This window comes from Thunnus thynnus, chromosome 12, assembly GCF_963924715.1.
Source record: "Thunnus thynnus chromosome 12, fThuThy2.1, whole genome shotgun sequence".
Classification (NCBI taxonomy): domain Eukaryota; kingdom Metazoa; phylum Chordata; class Actinopteri; order Scombriformes; family Scombridae; genus Thunnus; species Thunnus thynnus.
This window is the reverse complement of record NC_089528.1, coordinates 7,074,137-7,094,037: the sequence shown is the minus strand read 5'-3', so window position 1 is coordinate 7,094,037 and position 19,901 is coordinate 7,074,137. Positions and strand designations below refer to the sequence as shown.

The 19,901-nt window shown below is 41.2% G+C and overlaps 1 protein-coding gene across 6 annotated transcripts in view; it reads right to left on the bottom strand.

Moving 5' to 3' along the window:
- Nucleotides 1–19,901, bottom strand: part of rnf220a (ring finger protein 220a) — a 258,798-nt gene that overhangs the window by 30,648 nt on the left and 208,249 nt on the right. For all 6 annotated transcript variants that reach the window (XM_067605013.1, XM_067605012.1, XM_067605016.1 and 3 more), the window contains 4 exons: nt 14,716–14,845; nt 7,745–7,793; nt 3,861–3,956; nt 299–341 (listed from right to left, as the gene is read on the bottom strand). In XM_067605013.1, the coding sequence (XP_067461114.1) occupies nt 299–341; nt 3,861–3,956; nt 7,745–7,793; nt 14,716–14,845 (318 nt within the window). The remainder of the gene's footprint in view (nt 1–298; nt 342–3,860; nt 3,957–7,744; nt 7,794–14,715; nt 14,846–19,901) is intronic.

Here is a 19,901-nt window from a genome sequence, read left to right as displayed (position 1 = left end):
TTCCAGCCAGGTTAGAAAATATTTAAGACCTTTGTTAATGAAATTTAAGACTTAGAAATACTTCAAAGGCCTTTTTTTTGAAGGAAAATTAAATTAAGACTTTTAAGACCTTCGTGCCCTGCAGATACCGTGTGCATAATATTGTTCCAGAAAAGTCCACAACTGATAACAAGCCTGAGTAATGTAATAGACTCTTAATATAGACATTTTAAATGACATAAATGAGCGGCAGGTATATCTAACATCTTAATGAGCATATGGAGTGTCACTCAGGGGGTGAAATGATGTGTGCACGTACCATTCAATCTTGTTTGCCTGTTTGCCCGAACTCGTAAAAATGTCTGCAAGCAGAGAGGAAAAGAAGATAGAAGAAATATACATTAGACAATAAAGAAACATTATAATATGTTTAAAAAGACAAACAGAAGTTTTCAGAGTGAGATTGCTATGGATGCTGAGGGGTCTGTATGCTGAGACTGGGGCACTGTAAACAATAAAAACCTACTTCTCTCTTGTTTTCCTCATCCTCCATTACTGTCAGGTTTCACTCACAGCTGCTTCTACAGCCGCCACAACTCACGGCTGAAAACTACCCGAGTGTGTCTCCAGACACTGTACATAACTGTGAATATACCGCGGTGTCTACATTTTAATGCGGATGGAAAAGGATTGAAAGTGGCGCCCGTATCGGCAAATACAACTCATGCCCGACGCCATGTTGGCTTGTTTTGATCATGTGACCCGCTGGTGTCGGAAATGGTAAACGTCACATGTTGTTGCGGATATTGGCCACTAGGGGGAAGCAGCGTGTTTCATTCATTAGACTGTCTCCTTTTCAGTAATGGATTTAATATTGTATAAACTATACTACAGATGCACAACTATTTCACTACCACTATAACTACTACTTTTAATAATAATAATAATAATAATAATAATAATAATAATAATAATAATAATAATACAACGCAAAAAAGAAGAATATATAACCCAGTTGTGGAAGAAGTATTCAGATCCTTTACTTAAATAAAAGTACCAATACAGCAGTATAAAAATACTCCATTACAAGTAAAAGTCCTGCATGAAAAATCCTACTTAAGTAAAAGTACATAAGTATTATGAGCTTATTGCAGTAAAAGTAGTGGTTTGGTCCCTCTGACAGATATATTATTATATATGACATCATTAGATTATTAATACTGAAGCATCAGTGTTAGAGCAGCATGTTACTGTTGTAGCTGCTGGAGGTGGAGCTAGTTTCAACTACTTTATATACAGTTAGCTAGTTTAGTCCAGTGGTTCCCAACCTAGGGGTCAGGCCCCTCCAAAGGGTCACCAGATAAATCTGAGGGGTCGTGAGATGATTACAAGTTCTGATACACAAATCTGTTTTCAGTTTTTAGACTTTTTCTCTAATCTTTGATTTGTGGTGAAAAATTGGATCATTTGAACATTTATTGAAATGAAAGCATGTGAGAAGTTTAGAGGGAAAAATCACTGTCTGGTGGAGCTGTTAACAACTCATAGACATGTGAAATGTGACCCCGACTACACACTGCTTTTTGTAAGATGTCAAAGCCAAAAAAGTTGGAAACCACTGGTTTCATCTTTATCAATGTGTTGTATTTTAAAAGCTTGTTATATTATCCATTGTGTCAAATCTTCATCTGAACAGTGACTAAAGCTGTCAAATACATGTAGTGGAAGTATAAAGTAGCATCAAATGGAAATACTCAAGTAAAGTACAAGTAACTCAAAACTGTATTTAAATAGAGTTTTGTGGTTGTTACAAATCCAGTGAAACTACTAATAGAACAAAAGTACTGGGCCCCAACATATCTGAGGGGTGATGAAATGATTATTGCGGTAGGAAAGAGGAAAAAACAGAGTTCTGCTACACAAATTTGTATTCATATTTTATTTTTTTCTCTAATCTTTGGGAGGGGGGTATTGGATTTTACCTTTTGGGTCTCTGTGACAAGGGACTCCAACTAGACTTTTTTGTAAAGGGTCACAGGCCAAAATGGTTGAGAACTACTGGTTTAATCTTAAACAGTGCATTGAATTTATATAAGGTTGTCATGTTTTTTTTGTTTAAAATCTGCAAAGTGAGTAAATACAGCTGTAAAATAAATGTAGTGGAGTAAAAGTATAAAGCAGCATAAAATGGAAACGCTCAGGTAACTTCTTAGTACCTTAAAGTTGTACTTATGTACAGTACTTGAGCAAATGTACTCAGTTACTTACACATTTATCTAAGTGAATCTGGGACATTTGGGGTCTTAAGTAGTTCAGGATGCCTGGGGTAAGTTCCCTGTATCATTACAAATAATGGCCGTACCATTAAAAGTAAAGCATTGTGAAATAAATGAAGTGAGGTCAGATTCCTTTGTCCTCTCCATTTCTGTCTCTTGCAGAATGTGCGCCTCATGTCTACTGGGATTCAAACCCAGAGGCCTGCATGTCTTTAACTATGTGCTGACTAAAGCATCCCCGGTCGCAGTTATGGATGCCCTCTCTTTGACACAGCAACAGTGAGTAGGCAGCGGCTCAGTCCTCTCACTGTCGACCCATCGTCCATCAACGAGACCCGACAAGCAACCATCCCTCCTCTTTCTGTTCTATCCCTCCATTTGTCCCCTTACTTAATCCCCCCCCACCCCACCAGCACTTGAGTTATAGGCCCCCCGTATCATTATGAAGCAGTCACTGAATGGCCGCGTATAGGTCAGGTTTTTAGAAGAAGAAGGGAAGAGGTGGAGAGGAAAAGAGTACTGAGACAGACTGACAGGCAGAGAGAAGGTGGCAAAGTCTGCCATTATGCTTCATTTTCACGGTGGTAAAAAGAGTCACCATTGACTTAATCATTTGTATAATATAAGGTGATTTCAGCAGTTTCACTTAATGAGAAAGCCTACTTTATCGCTATAAGGTCTTTATGAGCTGTGTCATCCTGAACGTATGGATGTAACGTCTGCATGGACTTAATAGTTCTTATTTTATGGTGTAAGGGGCGAAACCCACTTAACCTAGAGATACATCATGGCCAGAAGAATTACCCGAACAAACTTTGATGAATATAAGAGATAAAAGCAGTCAGAGTGGCTTTAAAGGAACACGCTGAGATTTAAGGAGATTGGCCTGCCGGTCAACTTAACAGAAATCTGCCATAACTCTCTGCTAAAGTGTAAAACACAATCCAAAAGCTAGGACAAAACTCACTGAATGATGTTGGTCTCATGATTTGATTCATTGTAAATACAGACCCCCATGAAAGCAGTGCTGATGTTGCCTAAATTTTTTGAATTTATTACAAGACCCAGCTTTTAAGTATAACATTGAATGTATAGGAGGGAAACATGTTAGTTTTTCCTGAACCACTGCTTCGTAAGTGGCATAGTAGTTCTTTACAGGTTAACAAGAGCAGGTGTGGTGACAGAAACAGGAGGCATCATGTGAACTCAATGCACGGCACAGTTGAAGAGAGTTAGAGCTGCATCTAGTGAATCTAGTGGTCTATGTAGTGAGGTGGAATGTCCATGTTTGTATTTACCATTATATCATAGCTACTGAATAACACCTAAAGATGTGTTTGTTCCACAACTGTGATGGATGATTGTAGTTCTTTGGTCATCCATTACTACAGTATGTCATGATATGAAGCTGCTCAGATATTAACAAACTGTGCTTTGACCTCATGTGACAGGATACATTTGACTAGAACAGAAAAGAAATCAAAAAGAGGGAAAATGGTAAAAACAGAATACTATAAACTCTAAATTCTGGCTAAAAAAGGAGTACAACAGGAAACAATGACGTGTGTGTGTGTGTGTGTGTGTGTGTGTCTCCGTGTGTGTGACCTGGTATCTGTCGGAGTGGTGGGCGTCTTCAGAGGACAGGGGCGAGACCACGGGAGACTCTCCCTCACGCTTGATGTGCACGGACAACAGCATCGACTAGAGAGAGGGGGAGAGAGGAAGAGCAAAATAAAGTGTCTTCTATATGAAGATGATCTTGCTATATTATCACAGCAGAAGATATGTTAATAAATGAGCTTTAGACGCGGTGGTAGGCTGATTTTGTTAACTTTCAGATAAAGCCAGGTTAGCGGTTTCCCCCCTGCTTCTAAGCCAAAAAAATCTCCTGGCTCCAGCTTATTTAAAAGACAAAGAGGGAAATATCAATCTTCTCATTTTACTGTCAGCAAGAAAGCAAATAAGCGGATTTCCAAAAATGTTGAAAAATTCCTAAAAATATTGGACTCTTCCCCTGAAACACAATTCAGGTGGAAAAAACATGTAACAAAATGAACAGAAAGGAAAGTAGACTGACTTCGTTGACGTGTATATCACAAGAAGAAACGTCAAGCAGAGAAATATTTTAATCTCTAAAAATGTAAGTATAAATCTGTATCACAACAAATCTCTTCCATTAAAAAGAGGAATCTTTAACCTTGGAGAACAGATGCTGAGAGCGACACGTCATTGATGATGACGGTAACCTGCCTGACTTTGTCTATAAAATCCCTTCTGCTGATTAGAGTTAATGTTTATGAGACGTTAAGAGGAGTTAGGGAAGAAAGAGAGATTGAAAAGAGGAGATGAAGGGAGAAGAGGAGGAGGAGGAGGAAGGGTAAACATGTGAAAAGGAGGAGCATAACTTGCCTGACATTACGGGACTCTTGCCTGTTCATAAATCTGTCTCGCAACACTTTGCACGCACACACACTCTCTCTCTCTCATAGAGACAGACACACATAAACATAGAAAACGATATCCTCCTCTAACCCACTCTGTGACAAAGACAATCCAGGGAATTCCTCAAGTGAGCCAGGAACAAGGGGGGAAAAGAAAGAAAGTGAGAGGAAGAGAAGAAAAGAGGAGCAATATCACTTTTTTTACAGGGCTTAGTGCTGACAGAGCTCTAGCTGTGCGCGTGTGTGTGTGTGTGTGTGTGTGTGTGTGCTTCTATTTTCATGTGTGCCCATGCTGCTGCTTTTTTTTTTTTTTTACAAGGCAGCTATGAAATATTTGTATTTACAGTCGTCTCCTATTAATCAAGTGGAAAGGGGCAGAGCAGAGGCTTAAGTGCTCGACAGCAGTAATCTAATAATAATATGTGAGAAATGACCAACCTCCAGTGCTGCCACAGTAAATTGGACATTATGCATGGTGCTTTTATGCCTCTGTGTGTGTATGTGTGTGTGTGTGTGTGTGTGTGTGTGTGTGCGTGTGTGTGTATTCCTCATGTTGTGGGGACTCACCTTCCTTATGGGGACAAAAAGCAAGCTTAATGTAAATCATTAATTTAGGGTGAAAACTTGGTTTAAAGTTAAGGTTAGTTTAGGGTTATGTTAAGGTTAGGGTTAGGCAAGTAGTGGTTATGGTTAGGATAAGTCTCCAGGAAATGACTGTAAGTCTATGTAATGTCCTCTGAAGGGATGGAAACATGACTATGTGTGTGTGTGTGAGTGTGTGTGGTCTTTTTTTTCCCTTTTACCCAGGTTTAAAAAGGTCAGGAATCATTTACCTGGGGGCGTTCTGGGAATATGCTTAGGTTTTATCATTAGAATATGACATTTAACAGTATTCTACTAAGACATTATAAATGAAGATCTTCCATTGAAATTTTGCTCTTTTAAACCAACCAATTAAATCAACATGCAAAAAGATTGGATAGCGAAAGGTTGTGTAGTAAAGCTACATTCAGGTGAGCAAATGTAACTCTGAATGGATTTACACATCAAAGAAGAAATGTTTAAACTCTAAATCTTGTGTAAACTGTATAAAAAGCGTGTTTTTGTGTATTAATATGTTAAAATCATGTTTTCTAAGTGTAAATCCGTAGCAAAAAAAAACATCAAGAGGCAAAGAGAAAAGGTATGTGTGGGAATGTTCTCTCACGCACATACAAAAGTGTGTGTGGCCCCTACAGGTATCACATGGTTTATCTCTAAACCAATCACCTGAGGGACTAAGCAAAGTGGGCACTAAGGAGGTGCGTTGGGGTTAATCTTCAGTGTAACAGGGGCGGGTGGTGCATACCAGAGGGGAGACAACCACAACAGGCTCATGTGCTTCAGACATGGTCCTCGCCATTCTCCATGGCCTGCCGCTGAATACCAAACACCGGCGGTGAGATGCGTAGTCACGGCCGCGGAGGAAGGCCAGCACTCACCCCTCAACCCCGCTCTGTCTGCCTTCCTCAAGTACGAGCCCACCCACAGTGCTGTGAGTGCTGCTCTAAGCCCGAGTCAGCACCCGAAGGTATGGGGGAATGAAAACGGGTCCCCTAAATTATTCGAGGGCTCTTGTGTTGCATTCATGTGCACGTCGGATTTACTTTTTCTGCAGTAGGGTAACTGACTTTCACATGCTCTTTAGTTAGAGATGAAAACTAACAAGGACATGATGAAGCTCCTGCCTGCTTTATAGGTGCTTTCAGAAAACATTTACACAGGTCTTAATAATGAAGAGCAGAGCTGATATGTAGTATTGTTGGATAAAGCAGCTACATCGATACCCTCTAAAACTCTTATTCCTTTGACTTTAGTTTAGTGAAGTATTCCGGTGGTACTTCCTAAAGTGAAGAAGGTGTAAGTGACTGTCTAGAGATAGGAGCTCTCCAAAGTAATGGCATGCATATTTGAGAAACAATACCTGCTTGTGAAGCAGCAGGAGTTAGGTCAAAATCTGCTTTCATACTGCATGTTCATACTGTAGAACTTTATGTTAAAGGCTAAAGCCATTCTGTTGTGCTTGCACATTATACTGGCAAGCTGTAAGTAAAGTCAAGTGAATTTTATTTCTATAGCCCAAAATCACAAATGTGGATCAGTAGGTTTTACAATCTGCATAAAATACAGCACACTATATCTATAATGAACAGGAAGGAGAGGAAAAGGAACTCCACAGCAAAAAAATAACCTTTAACAACCTTTAAAAATATGCACGAAAAAGAAAAAAAAACTACAGGAAAATAAAGGAAGTGAATGAACAAGGTAATTTAATGCATGTCAGAACATGATAGTAAAAAAAACAACAACTAAGGAATTAAATAATTCTTGAAAAAAGCTGATTCCGGCTTTTTCCTTCATTGTATCCAGTCCATCCATACCTCATCTGAAGAGACAGTTCTCTATTAAATCTACCATATAGAAAACATTTTAAAGAATGTTCCTTTAAAAACAAGAACATCTCAGGCTGGCAGCTAGTTGTGGTGTGGTTGGATGAGTTAGTGGAGGCAGACACTATAAGGGAATGCTGCTTGATGCAATTACGAATCTGCCTTCCTGCAATTTGACATTATCTGTCTTTTTCTTCCTCTTCTTTTTCTGTCTGTCTGCATCTCTCTCTGTCTCTCTAATTGGAACAATCACAGTACAGTGCCTCTTGGCCCTGCTGCCTGTTGGACCACAGGAGACTGGTACTTGTGCGTGTGTGTGTGTGTGTAAGATTTAAGACAGAGGCCTACAGTACAACTGATTTCCCCTTAGTGCAGCAGAGAGGAACAGAAGCATCAGAGTAACAACACTGAGTTGGACAGTAAAGAAATACAATACATATCAATGAAAATGTGTCATAATGTTTTGAAATCTAACCAGGTTTACTATGCACATGTTTTCTTTTGTATAATTTTTTTTTTCCACACCATACCAATGCAAATAAAAAAAGAGAGATACTTCAAGGTCATATTCCAAATGCAGACATCATATTACATGTTGAGAAACTGAGCTTCATCTCACCTTGGGGGTTCCTGGAGTGGCTGCTCCATCCTTGGGTGACGGGTTCTTACTGCAGCACAGAAAGAAGACAAAATAGACTTTAGTGAGGTTGAGATTTGTTATGTACTGTACTGTAGTGCAGCGTTGAATATAGTCTTACATATCTGTCTGCCTGTTTTTCTGCCTCTAGCGTGTACTGACATATTTCTGACAAGTCATTCATTTTTAAGATATCATGCATTTATTTTGAAGGGGACTTTTCCCGGGTAAATCATGAAACATCATGAGATTTTACAAAATGGGTTGAAGTGGCTGTAGCAGGAAACAACTGATTTTTGCAGTGATTTGATTTGTCAGCGCAGTCAGCCTGCGGTCACTTTGATTCTGAAATATGTGGAGGACAATCGGTTGGCTTGTGAACGCTACAGGGAGGAGGGGAGAGGGGCGCAAAGAAAGGGGATATATTAAGACTTTAGAAAGAAAGACAGAAAGAAGGAATGAAAGAAATGTGACAGGTCTGTTCAATTCAATTCACATGTTACTTTATCTCTGATCTCTTTCTGTCTGATTCTTCTCATTTCTTCTTCTCATCTTCTTTGTTGCCCTCTCTTCCCTTTTCCCTCCTCGTCCCTCTCTCTCTGACTTTCATCCCAACACAGAGATACATTTCTCTGAGCTTCTCTGAGTATTACCACAGTCTCAACGTTGACAAAGCAAGACAGGGTTGTCATGTTTGCTTTGAGACCCTGTTAGCACTCCAGACCCCCTTGGACACACACATACACACACACACACACACACATACATGGAAGGAAGGGTGCCTGAAAGTGAATTGAGCATGACCTCTAATCTGACAGAATGCCTTGGTAGACAAGGGATTTCCCTTTTCAATGGATGGATGGGTGGCTAATAAGAATAAGAAGCCTTATTTATATGTCACTTATCTGCGAGCAGAATTTACAAAGCAATGCACAGGAAGCTATAACAGCGAGATGAGAAAAGTATAAGACTGAAATGTAATGCAAAGCTGCACAGAGAGGAGGAAACGTATGATCAGAGAGATGGATGGAAGTATGGTATTCTCTCTTTTTTTTTAACTCAAAAAGTTGGTTTTACACCACCTCTACCTTTTGATACGCCATATTTTAAAGGGGCACTCTACCAATTTGATACATAAAGGTCAGTTTTCTACTACTACAAGTTATTCAGCCTGTCACAACGGTTGTTAAATGTCTTCTGTGGTTGTGGAGGAGCTGTGTCAAGTTTGAGAAAATAACCCTGGTGATGTCATCAGCTCTCAGCTTGGGCTTGGTGCCTACACAGTTTAAAATAGAAAGCCTGCGTTAACAACTGGGGTTAGACACAGACATTTACCAGGCAGCGAGAGTCTATCAAAAAGGTGCTATTAATTGCATTGTGGGAAATGTAGGATCAAGCATTTTTGAAGCTTGAACCACAGTAGGGACTCGGCTTCTGCTTCTTCGATTTCTGACCATTACTTTTTTTTAAAAACAGTCTCTTGAGTCCCCCAACTTGATGAAAGTGTGATACTAAATAACTGAAGTTCCCCATTAAAGCCCCCAGTTTTGGATATGTATGTTTTTTGTCAACTGATAAACACATCTCCCACTAGGATATTGCTCTGCTAGAAGCTACAATGAGTTCACAAACGAGAGTGGTTTCACTAAAACATTTTAAATGAGGAGAGAAGAGGGATACCATAGGAGGGATGCCATATACAGGAGTGTATGTATTTAAATATCTTTGTGCATGATGAACATCTCTGTGAAAACCTGTCGTTACTCTTTCTATGCTGTGTGTGTTTGCGTGTAGTGTGTGTGCATGTCTTGTGTGTGTGTGAGAGCTGAACAGCAGGCCTCACCTCCACCAACAAAGAGAATAAACATGGGTGACACAGTCAAGCTGCCGTGTAATGCAGGGGAATCTGTCAACACCCCCCCCCCCCCCCCACCCCCACCCCCCACCCCCCCACACACCTCCACACCTCTCTCTCCCCTTTTCTATCTCTGTCTCTGTCATCTCTCTCTCCTTCTCCCTCTATCTCTCTTTTATTCATTACCTGGAACCTCTGCAGAGGCATCAACAATAACAGCCACCTCTACCTGCTCGTTGACAGTGTCAAACAGCGACAAGAGAAGGAGGGAGAGGGAGAGAGGAAGAGAGAGCAAGAGAGGACGGCAGTCGCATGCCTGCCACGATGGGAGAAAATTGCCACAATGACAGAGGGGGGGGTGATAGAGAGAAGAAAGTAGAAAGGGGAGGGGGGGGGTAGAGAGAGAGATGTGGTGAGGGAGGAAGACTGGGCAACATAAAGAAAGAGATCGAGCGAGGGAGAGATGAAAGAAGACAGAAAACAAGAGGAAGAGAGAGAGTGATGGGAGAGTTGGTGTGCCGGCGCCTCTTTTCGCGGCTTCACACGTCTTTTTGCCCGGTTCTATGAATTTTTGATGGCGAGGGTTATGGGGCTGGAAATTCCAGCTGCCTGCCATGTCAAAGCAAGGAGAAGAGAGTGGAAATGAGCAACACAGCAAAGCGAAACAAACACACAGACTGACAGCGGGTAAAGGAATGGAAGAATAAAAGATGGGAGACGAAGCAATTTAAAATATGTTGCGGTAATGAGGCGTGTATTGTATGTGAAGAGGGGGAGACAGGTGAGGACATGTTGGCACTTCAAACAAGCGAGTTGTCCCGCCATGTCACAGAGCCAGGATGTTCTTATAGTACTGTATTTAAACTAGATAAACCTGAAGGTGGTCTCTGTGTGTCATAAACAGGAAGTAGTGATCGCATAGAAGGGGCAGTGTACCGTTTTTCTGTCATCTATAAAAAAAGTATCAAAAGAGGAAAAACCAGATTAGCCTTTGTGTCTGAACTGAATAAAACAAGTCAGGAGATCAGAGATTGCAGTATTTGATCATCTATTGAATGATAATAATTGGTTTATATTAAAGGACCAGTGTGTAAGATTTAGAGGCATCTAGAGGAACAGACTTGGCAGAAATGGAATATAATATTCATAAGTATGTTTTAATTAGTGTATAATCCCATGAAAATAACAATTGATGGGTTTTCATTACCTTAGAATGAGCCCTTTATATTAGAGAGAGGGCCTTTCACGTTTTTCGTGAGTTTCGCGGCCAACGTAGGTTCTACACGCTTGGAAGGGGAGGGGTATTCAGTTGGTTGCAATCTGCAACCTTACCACTAGATGCCACTAAATCTTATACACTAGTCCTTTAATATCAACCACCAAAAAGTTAGAGACTGTTGTTTTCTTGAGAGGAGACTATTGTCTGTCTAAAAACTTGCTGTGTCATTTAAGTTTAAAATCACATTCCATCTTTTGTTCGTAGTTTGGTGGCGGATACATAAATGCAAAATAATTACACACAGTGCACCGCAAATTACTAAAAAGACAATATGGATCTTGTTGCTTGTTGCTTGCAAGTTGCTGTAGAAAGTGGGCTTAGACTTCCAACTTTAAACTTTAGAAGGATAAATGTTTGGAGCTCCAGATCTCTTGTTGAAACATGTGACATTAATCTGCACTCCTTAAGGAACCATCATAAGCTTCATTCAGTCATTTTAATGTGATTCTACAGGATCTGAATACTGTGAGATGAAGGATTTTTAGGATCTTTAGCATTTCGTTATGTATTTATGTCACCATCAAATAAAAAGCCATTCATCTCCAACATTAAATTAAAATATTTTAGCAAACTGATAAAAACACAACCTGACAACTACCCAAAATGCAACAATCAATACATTTCCTATGTCAGTATAGCGCCACTTTAAACTAGGCTGATCAGTATTTTGGAGGTAAGTAAAACTGCCCTCCCTCCCCAAACCTGCAATCTTACACTATAAGGGACAGACCAGGTTTGACTGACAGCCAGCAGAGACCTCTGCCGCTCCCACCTCCACTAAACTACCAGATGAAGAGAGAGAAAAAGAAGAGAGAGAGAGAGAGAGAGATCCTTCCTTGGTGGGAGTTGGGAGGAATGGATGGTGCTAACCTCGAGATACTGATTGCTTTTGGTGTCGTCTGCTGGAGAAATGGGGGCTTGCTGTAGTGAAGGCAAATTGATTATGCAGGAGGAGGAGAGGAGAGGAGAGGAGTAAGGGGGTAAGAAGAGGGGGTGGAGGGGGAGTATGTAGATTACTTTGCCCTCGTGAGTTACCTGAGGTGTACAGGGCATGATAGATTTCCATTTGCTCAACTGTGTGTGATTTCTATGTCCATATATGAGAAGCTGTGGCCCATGAAGAAGCGAAAGAGCTTGCAGTCACGAGAGAGGACAAGCTGGCAGTTGTAATCAAACACACACACACACACACACACACACACACACACACACACACACACACACACACACACACACACACATTATCAGCAAGAACAGAACAGAAAACGAGAGAAGAAATAGAAATCAAATGGAAATGGAAACCGCAGAAGAACAGATATTTATAGAGGAGACACTTTTCACACCAGCACACACACACACACACACACACGCACGCACACCTTCGTTTCCATACCCACAGCTCTTTCATTCAGCAAGCGCTGGTCGTCATTAAAGGCAGATTTACTACAAATTGGACCAAATTCCCACTGTCACTTTCAATGATGGCTGCTACCATGCAGAGAGCCAGAGAGAAGGAGAGACAGTGTGTGTGTGTGTGTGTGTGTGTGTGAGATATAGAAAGAGGTTAGTTTTGTGATATAACACACACACATACAACACTTTCTGCCTTTATTTTATCTGCTGCTCACATTCCCTTGAACACGCACAAACGCACAAAGTCACATTGAGATGTTTTGTGTGTGTGTGTGAAGGAAAATTTCACTCAAAATTTTCAGAAATTTTGACCTCTTCTCTTTCTCTCTGTGTCATAGTGTGTGTGTGTGTGTGTGTGTGTGTATGTGGAGGGGGTTAATGGCAAGTAGCTAAATCAGCCAGCCGTGACGTTAGCCACCATCCCATCTCACCCCGGGATGACGCCATTTCCTTAAATAACCGTGCCCGTGAGTGTGTGTTTGTGTGTGCATGTGTGGGTTTTGAAGGCTTACACGGTATCTCAGACCCCCAGAGGGAAGGGCAGACTACTAACCTTTATTAATTATTGAACACACACACACACAGACACACACACCTCGCCATATCACACGATGATAGATGGCTGACCCTCGCTCAGCTCTCATCTATTCTATTCTACTGTATTTTATTGTTTTCTATTCTATTCGAGTTGATTCTTGACCTTGGAAATAAAAGGATGACAGAAAGAGTGTTCATTTATTGAGAAGACGTGCACACGTTGACCTATTTACACTGATGACCCAGCTCATTGCTATGGTAGGAAAGGGTATAACTGACCAAAATGTTTGCTTAAAGTCACTAGAAGCATGCTAAATCAGGTCTGGAAGAAATGACAGGATGATATTGGAAGAATTTCGGGAGAAGAGAGTGAGAAAAGAGCTGTGAGGAGGAGGAAACCAGAAGAAGAAACATTGGAGGAAGCAACGAACGCAGGGAGACAGAAGGGAAAACATGAAGAATAGGGTGATGACAGCAGAGAAGAGAAGAAGAAGAATGAGGAGAACGTGGACAGTTGGAAGGAGGGGTACGGGAGGTGTAAACGGGGGTAAATGAAGTGTGATTTCCACGTGGGGTGACGCTATCTGTTGCCCCGTTCCTCCGGGTTAATGGGGACTATCATAAAGCTGGGCCACTTAGGTGGACACCGGGTCATACACAAGCCACACTCGTGTGTACACAAACACACACACACATACACACAGCCAGACGCGCGGTCAAGGTGAAATATGGATCCTAATGGTTGTGTCCCATCGTTAAAAGGGCTTGGAGTTGATTTATCCACCGTAAAACAGCTCGTGCGACTGTCACGAGGAGAAGAAGGGGGCAGCGGTGAACTTGGGGTCACAGGTTTGAATCCTAATCCCCGAAGGAAACACTTAGCGTTACGTCGACGGCTCTGCCTTTTATGCAGATTTACGGCACCAAAATCTCTGCTGAGAAAGTATAGCAGTCAGTGAGCCTGACATAAAAGTTGAGTTAAAGCTCAACCTTCTATACCTAAAACATATTTGTGAGCCTAGTCTTAGAAATCATGTTTACTTTTCCTGCTACATTAATATCCAGATAATGTCACATGACTCAAGAAAACTAATGATTACAAATGTAAAATTGATTCACTTATTTTGAAATTCAGACTTTTTGGAACATTAAAAGAAATACCCCAATGTACATTTTGGGAAATGAGCTTATTCATTTGAAGTTTTACAGTTTTACAGGTATCAGAGGATTGTTACTAGTTTGTAATTTGTCTGCATACACAATAAAGATATGCAGAGCTGTATTTAGCTTAGCTTAGCACAAAGACTGAAAACAGGGGAAAAGAGAGCTAGCCTTTGTCAAAAGTTTATAAAAAGCTTTCCAGCCACTTCAAACCTGCTATTTATATGTTTTATTGTTTGCTAGTGAGCTAGACACCAATGCAACCAAGCTGTGTTTGTTCATTATTTAGGTCTGGAGATGCTGCAACCACTGAATAAGCTAACAGCCCAAATGCCCCAAGTTAAGCTAACTGCTCGTTGAACTACAATATCTAATTTGCTCTCTTTGAACAAATGCTGAGGTGAAAAAGACAAAAAATACAGATAAAATACTCCTGGAGTCATTGGAGGGCACTGTTTAGAGCTAGGCTAAACATTTTACCAAGCTAACTCTACTGCCAGTCAATTCACTACTTTTAGCCGTTAGCGCTACATTACATGTAGCCTAATCCTCAGCACACACTCAACACACATACACACGCTCACACAGTATGCTCAATTGATTCAATTTTGATTTAAACTTTGATTTGACACAAATTATAGTTAATGACTGTGTATTTGTGTGTTTGTATGAGAAAGAAGCAACATACGGTGAGTGTTTGAGACCTACCTGAGGCATATGGTGGCTAGCCTGTCTATCTCTGTCTCCATGTGTTCCTGAAGCTCTCCGGGCCTGAGCAGCACCTGGCAGATGGGACAGACTGGAGTCTGGCTGTCGTACAGGGACATCTTCTTTTTACCTGGAGACAACAGCGGAGATGGAGCGAGACAAAGAGACAAACATTAGAGTATTTATAGATGAGACAAACAAAAGCTAGGCACCCAAACAACTCTTGTATACAGATACATTATATCCAGATTGTGTCTACTGTAGATATGGCGTCAGAATACATCTCAAATCAATCTCAAGTTTTATCTGTTAGCTTTGGCCACTGGTGCTACTCCAGTAAATAAATACATGACAAAGATTCCAATAGTTATTGGCACAGATAAACACAGAGTGTTTCACACAGGCAGATCAAATGTATCCATCTGTGATTTGGAGTTTGTCATGCTACACACATTCTACGAAGTTAATTGGTCAGCCATTCAATATGACCAAGGTTTTCAGGTGTAGAAACAATAATGTTAAGTAAAAAAAAACAAGAAAAAGAGTAGGGATTAAGCATCAAGGACACTCAAGGAAACCTCAGCACTGTGGGTGCGTGCGTCTTGGTGCTTAGCACACATGGTTTTAAAATCACACACATTAAGTGCATGTGCATTATAATATACACATTACACACAAAGAAGGGGAATAGAGTGTTGTACAGTCTCCATTGTGTAATGTTCTTCTCAGGTCAAAACAGAGAGGGGGGGTTAAAGAAGTGTCAGCCACGGATGAGATAATGCTGTATAGAGTCTGCCAACACTACCTCACTTCATTGTCCTTGATCAGCAGGGCACAGGGTGGGGCCCACCTGTCTGTGTTAGTGTGGGCTTGTATGTGTGTGTTATTGTGTTTCTGGGAGTATGTATGGACTGTGTTTGTATAGGATAGTGTGCATTTTGCAAAACAGCCTTTATGGTTGTGTGTGGGTAAGTGTATGTATACTGTAAGTAGCCTACATCCTATCTTTTCAAGTTTACCTTTGAGTCTGTCTGAGCCGGCTAAAAATATCATCTATTGAAAGTGTCTCGCTGCTTAATGTTGGAGGACACTTCCCTCATTTCCTGTATTTAGCCAATCAAATGGCCTTTTTATAGTTCAAGAACAATATGCTCCGCCTCAGCAAGGATATCCTGTTAAGACTGCTTGTCACCACGACAACAAGAGGACCAGGTAGGGGGACTCCCCGTCTGTCTCGTCTTTGGGGTTTCTCACACACACAATACATACGCATGCACACGCAGCCCTCTGGGCACACGTATCCTTGCTCACATATTGGTCTGTCAGAACAGTTTCCTGCAAGAGGTCTCATCAAGACACAACTAGTGGAGAACACAAACACACACACACACACACACACACACACACACTCAGACATTGTCCCCTCCCTCCCTCTCTGTCTCAGAGCGTGTGTGCGCATACCGGCCTCCTATTCTCCTGCTTAACAGAGCCCACAGCACTGGACACGTTAAGTGACTTTGAAAAATAGGTAATCGATTACTCTCTATCTCTCTCTCTCTCTCTTTCTTCCTCTCTCACCTCTTATTTTTTTTCTTTTTCCACACATATCCCTCTAACGCTCTTTCTCTCCAGCCTCATCCATTTCTAATTTTCTGCTCCCTATCATCCATTTATTTCTCCCTCTTTCTTCTATCTCCCATCTCCTGTTTCATTATTTCGTCATTCGCCTCTCTCTTTCTCTCTCTCTTTCTTTCTTTCTTTCCTCATCTCTATTTTTCTCTTGCTTGCCTCCTCTCTTTTTTCCCCTCTTCTTCTCCGCTTATTGTCTCCTCCACACTCTGCCTTCAGTATATTTCCCTTTCTCTCCTTGTTTCTCCATCTCTCTTTCTCTACCACACACACACACACACACACACACCTCCAGTCCCCCCCTCCCTGGCCCTTTATTGCTTTGACAAGATAATTTGAGTCATGCTGAAGCTGTCGCTATCCGCCACAGCAAACAAAGAAAGATCCAATCCCTGTCTGCAGCTGATGGGGCTCTTTCTATTTCACAGACAAAACACACACCTGGAAGAAGTAGACAAACACACACACAAACACACACCAGCATGCAAACAAACACATGCCTATGCTTGATTATTTTTAGTCTTTTGTTATGTCAGAAAATGTACTTTTAAAAAAAAAAAAATGCTTATTTTGCCCAGTGTGAGTTTTCTTTTATTTTGAATTGTGGAATTTTCTATATGGATGTGACTTGTATTTGTACTGGCAATAGACTGATGATAAGGGAATATAAATGCATGGGTGTGACAAGAGAATGGCAACAATCAACAACAGGAAAGACTAAAGTGGGGGAGTTTGTGCTCTGAGAATTGAATTGAATGCTGCTGTCTATTGGGCCAAAACCCAACCCGCTAACCACAAACACACACAAATTACACTTGCTCTGATGTGATGGAACAGAAAATCAGAAAATCAACAGCTAGTCATGTGAGAGAACACAATGGAAGACAAAACAACTCTGTTGGCCACTGGAGTGAAACATTTGGCTTTAGCTCACCACCAAATTAAGGCAGTCGACTTTAAATATCATAGAATTAAACATAAAGTTTTAAAAAAGGCTTGTTTCTTTAAATTTAAAATGCTGATTACAGTAATTAAAGACTTATTTATAATTCGGTTTCCAAAGTTCACCAACTAGTCAGAAACTCATATTTTCAGTTTATTTTCTATCAAAGTGATCCACAGAAAGTCCTTCAAAATTTCAATGTATGATGAAATTAAGCCAAATCAAAAACTTGTGTCAAAACTTTCACTCTTTATCTTTTTCTTTCTTTCAAATCCGTGTTTTTCGCCGAGATGTTTGCTGTCATCACTTCTCATCCTTTCTTGTCATTGTCACCCCTTATGTTCCCCCTTTTCTTTCCTTTTCTCCCTCTTCTCTCCCTCTCTCTCTCTCTCTGTCAAACGCTCCCTGAGGGAAGTGAGTGATGGGGGGAGGCGAATGGACAGATAAATCTAGGGGAGGAGAAGAAGGAGAGGAGAAGGAGGAGGAGGAGGAGGAGGAGGAGGAGGAGGAGGGGGGGTTGTTGATGTGATGTGATGTCGCACACCAGGCTTGTCAGCGCCTTAAAGATGATTAATGTCGGGGCAACACACACACACACACTTCTCACATGTCCTGCTTTGGACCTCATAGCTCAAACACACACGCACACACACACACACACACACACACCCTGAGGCGCAACAAGGGTGCGTTTAATCTCAGGGAGCGCGGGGGAAAGCACCAGACTCAGAGGGGAGGAAGAGGAGGGGAGATGAGGATAGAGAGGGCCGGACAATAACAAGGAAATAGGCCTGACAGGACTTTTTAGTGTTGAGATTCCTCAGTGAAATGCCGGCTGGCGGAGCGAACGAGGGATGGATGGATGCGCGGACGGAGGAGAGGAGAGAGGAGGTGTGCGTCCCTCTGACAGCCGTGATGGAGTGTAGGCCTGATCCCCCCTAATGTGCCAAGATGGATTGTCTCATCTCTCTTTCTCTGACTTTCTTCTCTCTCCCTCCGTGCGTCTTATATCTCAACTCCCTCTATCTCCCATTTTCCTTATTTCACCCTTTTGTTTCTCTCAGTTATTTAACCCGACCCATCCCTTTATCATTCTCTCTTCTCTCACCGCTCATCCCTCTCTTCCCTTCTTTTCATCTCTGTCACTCGGTCCGCTTTAAAGCGCTCACTGGTTTTTGTTCATGTCACAAAACAATATGTCACACAGCTGGCAGGGGGGGGCATATCCACACACTTTTTGTATCCTCTGTCTGATATATTTACTAGCTGCTAGTATTGACATGTGCACTTTGGCTTCTCAGAATCGATCCACACAGCCTCTAATTCCTGTTTTAGCTGTCTTAGTTTGTCAGAGGAATTTATATCAGAATCACAACTCCTCCAGCAACATGTCAGTGACAGATCCTCTGTTTGAAATGTTGCTGAGAACATCAAATTAAAGATGAAAAAAAAAAAGAAGCTAAATAGGAGCCACAAAAAGTTCTAGAGTCGGACTTAAATAGAATCTTCAGTGTTATTTTGTTTGCATGTACGTCCTTGATTCTGTGTGACTAACTGGCAGATGGAAAATGATGTGGTAAGCCTTCCCTTTCCCACAAACTGGGCTTGCACATTTGATGAAGGTGACAACATGTGGAAAGACTCATTTGGTTTTGTTTTTACACAACATAAGGAAATATTTCATGTTTTATATGTTATTGGGGTTCTACATGAGCAATATATATTCGTTTTGTTTGCGACAAAGTCGTTCATAGATAAAGAAATGAACAGTATGTCATCCTATATAATGACTTGCTGTGTGTTTGGGGTCAGTTATAGAGGTCTGCAATTCTAATCAAATTAGGTAAAGTGATGAGGTATCAAGATCTTGCCAAACCAACAGGCGGTGATATAAACCCCAACCCTAAAGCCATGTTGGCCAAACAGAAGCTGAAAAAAACTTTTTTTGGTCTCGTCCAAAACTGGCGATGTTGGCGGCGGGGGCGGGGTCTGTGTCATGGGAGAGTTGGATGATGTAGCAGTGATATCTGTAGCACATTCTGACACCTCTGTTCCTCCACATAGTGGAAGAGAAACTGTACATTTATGTGTAAACATATAAAAAGTCCTGTTAGCGAGGTTAGAAGCAGCACTATTTTGGCCACGTTTGCCATTGCAAATTGCCACATCATATAAACAAAGGAGATGACGGTGCACAAGCCAAAAACTCAGTTTACCCTGTCTACATGTGAACTGTCTACATTGAAAATGGAGTTTCTGAACATCTTCACCCTGGAAGGAGTTTTCCAAAAGGTTTTCATGAACTAAAATGCAGTTTGTGTGTGGTCAAGGCCAAAACACACAGAAAAATCCATGTTAAAAAAAAATACCCATGTGCGTATGGACTAGGCCTTACTGTTACTGTAAATGTTCAAAGAGTAAAAAAGCAAACCTCATGTAACCCATACTGAGATATTCCTGATTAGGCTTTTATATCGCTATATTTTGTAAATAATGAGCAGTGTGACACACACACACACACACACACACACACACACACACACACATAAGTCGACAGGCAATTACAGACAGCAGATGGTGAGGAGGAGAGAGCTGCATCATATGGAAGAGTGGA